The sequence below is a fragment of the Nannospalax galili genome, unplaced genomic scaffold (genome assembly GCF_000622305.1).
Source record: "Nannospalax galili isolate Female #2095 unplaced genomic scaffold, S.galili_v1.0 scaffold109, whole genome shotgun sequence".
Lineage (NCBI taxonomy): Eukaryota > Metazoa > Chordata > Mammalia > Rodentia > Spalacidae > Nannospalax > Nannospalax galili.
In genome coordinates, this window is record NW_008360315.1 from 5,325,812 (window position 1) to 5,334,080 (window position 8,269).

General features: G+C 42.0%; 1 protein-coding gene across 1 annotated transcript in view; it reads right to left on the reverse strand.

Moving 5' to 3' along the window:
- The window catches only part of Cpe (carboxypeptidase E), a 127,255-nt gene extending 119,560 nt beyond the window's left edge, over window positions 1-7,695 (reverse strand). The window contains exon 1 of the mRNA XM_008824952.3: window positions 7,207-7,695. Within this exon, the coding sequence (XP_008823174.1) occupies window positions 7,207-7,510 (304 nt within the window). The 5' untranslated portion in view covers window positions 7,511-7,695. The remainder of the gene's footprint in view (window positions 1-7,206) is intronic.
- Window positions 7,696-8,269: the final 574 nt, after the last annotated feature.

An 8,269-nucleotide genomic window follows, 5' to 3' on the forward strand; every position in this document is an offset into this window, starting at 1 on the left:
TAAACCATAAACCTTTGCTTTTGCATTTTGGTGTGTTGGGTCCTCGGTGGTCTTTTTGGGGTCCAGTGGATGAGGTACAACACTATATTTAAAACTTTAACACTTTTTTGCATTTTTTATTGAATTTTGTTGATTTTCATACAATATAGTTTGATGTTCTTTAACACTTTTTTAAAAGACCAGATTAAATTTCTGAAAGAATAAAGGAGGCCAAAGAGCAAAGAATATCCAGTTTGACAATAAACACAGCAAGAATATCACTGCACCTGAATACATGGGAGTTCATGAATTGATCCATTATGTGAAAACTATATGCAACAGAATAAGGTGTAAGTATACACATAAGGAAAATGGCATTCCTGTGACTTTTTCCCACACTTCCAGCATGCTCACATGTCAACATCGACCTCCATGATGACCTTATTTTGTAATGAGCATTTTTACCTCTTTCAAAAATTGTATGTATTTGACAGTTATTCATTGTGTGGTCACCATTCTGAAGCATTGTTTAATTTGCTACTTTTCTGTTGCTACAATCAAAGCAAGATAAGGAAGGGTTTATTCCAGCTCACAGCTGGAGGGGGTATAGTCTATCATGGTAGGGAAGGCACAGTGGCAGGAGCAGGAGGCTGACTGGTCACATTGCATCAGTACTCAGGAATCAGAAAGTGAACAGGAAGTAGGCCTAAACTATAAACCCTCAAGGCCCACCCCCAGTGACCCACTTCCCCCAGTAAGGCTCTATGTCCTAAAGGTTTCACAACATTCCCAAGCAGTGCCACCAGCTCAAGACCAAGTGTTCAAACACATGGGCTAAGGGGGACATTTCATGGTCAGACTATAACAATACTAGATGTTTAAGATAAAGAAATACATAAAGTACAAGCCCTGAACACAAGCTCATGGTCTACTAAAAGAACACACAGACCATCATAGGAAGAAGCCATGACAGAGTTAATAATAATTACTGCCCATATTGAATTAAGAATTTTATATTTACCATCTCACTTATCACATTATTATCATTTCATAAGTGCTATATGAACATAGAAAGGTGTTAGTTGGTTCTCCAAGAGTGCTCAACTAAAACCAAACCACAAGATTGAACTCACCTCCCCTGACAACAAAATCATCATTGTAACCTTTACTCTACAGCTCTCTAGGGGACCATGGAAACACAAAGAAAGAACCACAGTGAAGATAAACTTAGAAAGGCATGAAAAACTCATCTTTCACTACTGCTGAGACAAAAAGACAAGTTAGGACCTCTAGTAATTTCATCATAAGTTTTTAAGAAAACAAGTTAGACTGCCAATGAAAATAACAGCTTTGTTCTAGATTTATTCACCCACCTGAAAGAACACCTATAAAGATATTCTCAAAGAATGAACATTTTGTTCATATTAAGTAAAATAAAATAGGTTGACAGGCTAAAACAGACTGTCCCACATTTTAAAAATTAATAAGAGGAAAGCAGTAGTGAAAAAGAAAATCATAATAACATGAGAGGAGTCCTTGGAGGCGGTCAACCCGACCTGCATAACACTACCAGAAAGAGGTGGGCAGCTTTTCTGGGAAGACTCAGTTAAAGCACCTCTTCTCCATGAAAGAAAAGTGAACAGAACCCGATCCCCAGAGCCACTGAAATAAGAAGTCCTTGCAAAATTAGCCCATATCCTTAATAACTAGTTGTAAACAACTTCCTGATATGCTTTGAAATAGACTCTGCTTCTTTGGCCTCAGGGCATCCCTATAAGGTATGAGTTTTTTAATTTTTTTTTTTAATGTATGAGGGTTTTGCCTACACACATGTAAGTGTACCATATGTATGCAATACCTGAAGAGTGCAGGGAACCAAACCCAGGTCCTTTCCAAGAGCAGCCAATGCTCTTAGCCCCTGAACCATCTCTCCAGCCGATGATACAAGTTTTTAAAAGTATAAAATTTAGCAACCTAATAAGAAAATACATTGTCTCTTTAATCTTTCTAATCGAAATTATTTGTCCTATGTGTCATGGTCTCAGAATCATACTCTTGTTTTAATAAGCATATGCCATAAGTAAGAAGAGCTTAGTCTACATAACTCACTATGCTAGTTGTTTATGAATAATAATAAAAAAAAAAACTTGGTAACAAAAAAGGAAAACAGTCACTTCCCTCTCCTGAAAAGCCTCCCACAGGAGCCTCTCTGCTGAGGAATCAACAAATGAATCCTTAATAATATGATAATGAGGTGCTGGGAAGATGGATCAGCAGTTAAGAGGGCCTACTGCTCTTCCAGAGGACCCAGGATCAGCTCCCAGCACCCATATGTCAGCACATAACCTTTACTCCAGTTCCAGGGAATCTTACACCCTCTTCTGGCCTCCATGTACTTCTGAATGCACAACGTGCACATATACTCACACACGATCATACATATATACATAAAAAATAAATATTTTTTAAAATTACGATAATTGTCATGTGGTATTGCATATACCCAAAGTGCTGGAGCTGGAGCTCAGTGGTAGAGTGTTTGCCTGGCATGCCTGAGGCCCTAGGCTCAATCCCCAGCACTGCCTGGGAGAAAAAAGAAAAAAAAGGAAACTTTTTAAAAATATATTTTTAACAGAGCATAGGGTAGAGGTTTATTTACAGCTGCATCGTAAAGTCCACACTCAAATATAGAACCTGTGACCTCCCAACAGCCACACAAAATGGTAAAGAACCTAACTTCTGGAAAAAGCTGTGTTGACTCATTCAGTCTAAAAATAACTCCTGACCTTGTGTGGTTTGCTATGGACTCTTCCCTAGAATATAACATCTATCTTCACCTATTGTTGAGTATCACTTAGTTGTAATCATTTCACACTAATCCATATTAATCTGTTACAAAAAGAAGCCATATACATAGTCAAAATCTCCACTTATTTATTTTTTTTCAAGCTGTGTGGACATTTTGCCAAGATTATACATTCCATCGCAATATTTGGCTGTATACCAGCACTCGTACACTTTAAATTCTTACAGATTTTGGAGGAATATCTCCAAAATAATCATTCCAACTTGTGAGAGAGAAAAATCTATGCTTTCAAGAATGTACTTAAGATGGCATTTCAACTGTAAATCAGATTGACTTCCCAGAAGCAATCTTGAACTACATGTAAAACTATTGTTTTAAAGTAATGAATTAATTCATACTCAATGCTGGAAAGAACAGTTTGTGAATGTGGTTCTACTACTAAGATGTAAATTAATAAAGATTTCTTTCATGCATATTTTAACAAGACAAAAATCAAGCTGAGTCCTATTAAGTCATCACAGACTATGTACAGACATTCCTCATTCATCAATTCAAAATAGAATTTCCTCTGTGTGTGTGTCTGTGTGTCTCTGTGTCTGTGTGTGTCAGTGTGTCTGTGTCTGTGTCTGTGTGTCTGTGTGTTTGCATGCAGGTATGTGGAGGACAAAGGTCAATGTTAGGTGCTGTCCTCAACTGCTCTCCATATTTTGAAATGGGTTCTCTTCCCGAACCTGTAGCTTGGTGATTCACTTAGACCAGCTGGTCATCAAGCACCTGTCTCTGTCTCCCCAGAACTGAGATTATAGGTGCACCAAGCTTGACTGTTTACCTGTGTTCTGGAGGATCAAATTCAGGTCCTCATGCTTGTGTGACAAGCACTTTACTGATTGAACCATCTCCCCACAGACATGTCCCCAGTCCCTCCTTTCCCTTTTGGTGAATTCAAATGTTAAATATCTGAGAGAATCATTAGGTAAATTCAAGTTTAGCCCACAGCTTGTGCCAAATAAACACAAGGAAGCGAGCTTGAGATTTCAACAAGTAGCTGTCCATAAGATGCTAATCTAACCAAATGTAACTCTCAGCTGCTGGTCATACAGCATGGAGAGTGTTGTGGGGGTTTTTGTTTGGTTGGTTGGTTGGATTTTTTGGCAGGGAGAGTATTTTGCTTTGTTAAAGGTCTACTATGTTGACTAAAGCCTCAGAAACTATCTACATATTTTTTCTTTTGGTACTGGTAACCCAAAGCCTTGAGCAAGTGCTCTACTACTTGGCTACATCCCAAGTTCACAGCATTTATTTGGATGTTCAGAAAAATTATCTAGATGAAGAAAATGAACAAACGACTCTTTTCCCATGCCAGAAAATAAAAAGAATGCGAAAAATTCCACAAAACTTTTAGTCAAGTAAATGAATTTGTTATATATTATTTCCTAAAGCAGAATCAAAAATGTTATTTCAGGGCTAGTGAGAAGGCTCCAGGATAAAGGTACTTGTTATCAAGCCTTACATCCTGAATTTGATCCTCAGGACCCACATAATGGAAGGTGAGAAGTAACTCCTGAAAGTTGTCCTCTAACTTCCACTCATGCACCAGGGCGCATGCACACACACACACACACACACACACACACACACACACACAGAGCAAAACCATGACTAATCTAGACTAATAATAATAATAATAATAAATATATTTATAAATTAATGTTATTTCTAACAAACCCCAAAGGCACTTACAAAGTGAAACTAGTAAAGGCAGGTGTGCTGGGTAAAGTTGGAATTTGTAAATTTCAATATTTGTGCATTTCCTGTCTTCTTGTCACACACTTTCTAGTCTCTTGCCCTCCTCCCTACACACACACACACACACACACACACACACACACACACACACATATAGATCCCGATTCTTTCTCAGGTCTTCCCGCAGTCATTTTATTGCCCGATAGCCTTTACGCTGAACCAAAACTTCGCATTCGCTATTCTCCTAAGGGGAACATGACCATGTGTAGAATTTATAGATCTTGACTCACCTTGAATGTGTAGAATTTAAAAAAAAAAAAAAAAAAACCACGGAATGAACCCATTACTACCTCAGAAAAAGGTACAGCTATTCCTTTTTCATTTGTCTAAATCAAAAAGGAATTTGAAGGTCATTTTAAAATGATCATCTTCTTTTATCCAAACTTCTTATAAGGTTAATTCATGCAAGTACTGTTAAACTTTACACTGGTCAGACCCACAAATTAACTAGTAACTTGGAGATTTCTTGCTTACTTACCCCTCGTAAGAGATGGTGGAGAGTGAGATCATTTAGTGTTGATTCCTAACAGTTTATTTTTACTTTTCAAAATGTAGTGGATAGACATTATATATTCTATAAATCTATGACAACTGTACATAAAGTTTCCTTCATTTAGTCTGGAATCGTAAAGCAGACACTGTACATTTGTGAGTTCATCTTTGAATTAAGTTAGTGTGCTTTATAAATATGAGGGAAAAAAATTATTATGAAACACCGTGATGCCCAGCTAGTAACCTATTTGTTTTTCTTTTCCCATATAGTATTTCTCCATAATGTGTACTATTTCATAATGTATATTCAGGCCTGCTATGTCCCCTGCTTGAGCCTGGTGCTAGAGATACAGGCTCTACCTCATGGAGATTGCAATGGATAGGAGATTCACAAATCTCATGCACTATCCATTCTAGATATTCAAGTAAAATTTTCATTTTCATTTTGAAACCATGTCACATCCTTACAATAACATCACTTTATGATTTATCACCAAATTTGAACAAGACAACATGAAGTTAAACCATAGCTTTCACGTAATCATTTTGAATAGTAATGCAAGGAACCAACAGCCCACAAAAAAAGAACGACAAAAGGCTCTAATTAAGCAAGCAGAGAATCAGTCACGCTTTATTGCCAGAGGTGGCTGGTTATGGTTGTCGGACTTCGTTGAAAATGAGTCATGTCTAATTTTTTTTTCTTTATTTTCCAATAGATGTTCAAAAACTAGCTAAAGTTCTAAGTGTACACACCAAATCCTGGAATGCATCGTATTAAATGTTTTCTAGGACCTGATTTTAGAGTTTTGACAGCGAATTTATACACATCTTTTGACTTGCATTATTTGAAGGCAAGAAATGTTTTCTGAAGATTTAGTACTGATCAACCCATACATTTCACATTAGATCAAACTATCTCTATTATCGTTCATCTGTTTTAATACCTTCTCAGTTTGGTTCCCCTCTATCCTTGTAAAACTATTCTGATGGCTGAGGGCATGGCTCAGTGAGAGAGGCTTTGTGGATTCCATCCTAATCCTGCAAAATGGGAGGAAGAAGTAGGTTTGATTATGAGTGATGGGGCACATTCATAATCCCAGCACTGGGAGACAGAGGCAGGAAGATAGGAGTTCAAGGCCAGGCTCCACTATACTTCAAGTTCAAGGCCAGAATAGCTAGGATCCAGGAGACCCTGCCAGGAAAGAGGGAGGTGGGGAGAGATAAAGGAAGGGAAACTATTCATGTCCTGCGCTGAGAATTTTTAGGCTATCTTTGTGCTTTCTTTGTTATTTAAAAAAGAAAATCAACAATTCCATGCTGAGTAACAACAGCCCTTTACTGTCAGAAGGAAGATCAGGCCTAAATCATTTCCAAAGAGCAGAGACATAACGCTCCACCCCCCACCACAAAAAAAAAAAAAAAAAATCCCAAGACCATTGCTAAAAATACCTCTTTAATATAAAAAAACCGTTTACCTTTAACATAAATCTAAGGTGCTTTAATGTACTCTGAAAGAAGACGCCGCCTAAGAAGATGGTTAATGGGTAAAACTGCCCCACCAGCAGGAAAAAAAAGGATTTTTTAAAAACCCAGGCGGTGTGCAGTTTCAGAATTTGAAAGCTGATCAGAGACCCCCTTTCCACGCTAGTAGGAGGGCTTATATGTCTACACACGGCATGACTCCCCTCCCCCCAGCTCGGCAATATTCTTAAAATTTGCCAGCATCCAAAGAAGCCAGTGTTGTGAGCACACGGAGGAAAGCTGGCGCTCAGAGCCTACAGCACCCAATAAGCAGGTTCTCTGGAAATTCGCAAATGATAAATGACTCTTTATCCTCTGAGACCCCGCCTTCTGCACCTTATTTTCCACTCGTGTCCACAGGAAAGGCCGACCGCCTTGGTTCACCAAGGGTTGGGTAGATGGCTTGGGGTGGGAGACAGAAGCGAGGGGGGCAGAGGCGGCGTTCTAGGTTTCATTCTTTCCCACGTCTCACCTTCCACCCAGGCACCCTTCCCCTGGAAGCATCCCTGGCCCACCTCTTCTCCCTCCCCCACGGCCACCAGTCCCACGCCCTGCCACCCTCCCGGGAGGTCCTCAGGGCTGGCAGCCGGCAGCGTCCTTACCAGGCTCATGGACCCCGGGGTTGTCGGACAGCTCGATGACCAGCAGCTCCCGGCCCTCGAAGCTGCGCCCCACCGTGTAGATCCTGCTGATGGCGGTGCACTGCAGCCACACGGACACCAGCGCCTCGCGCAGCTCAGGGTAGCGGTGGTACTCGAAGGAGATGCCGTCCTCCTGCTGCAGCCGCCGGCGCCGCCGCATCCCGGCCACGGGAGCCCCGGGCTCCTGGGCTTCGGCCACCAGCAGCCACCCGGCGGTCACCAGCGCGCACAGCGCCAGCAGCGCCCGGCCTCCGCGCCCGGCCATCGCCGTCCCCGCGAGCTGTGCACCGCCGGCCTCTTTTGTCTGCTCCTGCCCGGGTGGAGCTGCAGAGCGCTGCGCACCGGCCCGCGAGCTCCGCACCAGCCTCCTCTCGCCTCACCTTCCCTGGTCGATGAGCGGCGATGCGCGCTGGGGCCACCCAGAGGCGGCAGGGCGGCTATGCGCGCCGCACCACCCGGCGCAGCGCCCGGGTGGGCGAGCACGCCGGGAAGGAGCACCGCCAGAGCGAGGGGAGGGCCGGAGCCTCAGCCGCCGGGGATACTGGCGTGATTCCTTGGCTCAGACCGACGTCAAAAGCCAAATGGCGCCTGGGACCACGCAAGTGAAATGATAGCTAAGGCCTGGGCTCAGGAACCTGGTTGTCATTGAGAGAGAGCCATGACCCAAGGGACGCTGCGCGTGGAAAACATATTCTTGAGTTGTAACTAGAGCCCTTTGAGGTAGTATCTCTAGGATTTCCACCTAGAGACGAGAGAGAGAGAGAGAGAGAGAGAGAGAGAGAGAGAGAGAGAGAGAGAGATTCCCTTCTCTTCCTGATCCAGCAGTTTCAGTTGTTCAAACCAGAATCCAAGGGTTGGGGTTTTATTGTCAACAAGGTCTGGCAAGAAATCAGAACACTGTGCACTTTGCTTTTGAGGTGCTTTCTACCAATTTGCAGGCAGTCTTTAATTGTATTTAGACATATTCCCGGGTTCTCCTAGGCAAAAATGGGATGAGGTAAGAATGCCCTTTGCAGGCAGGATC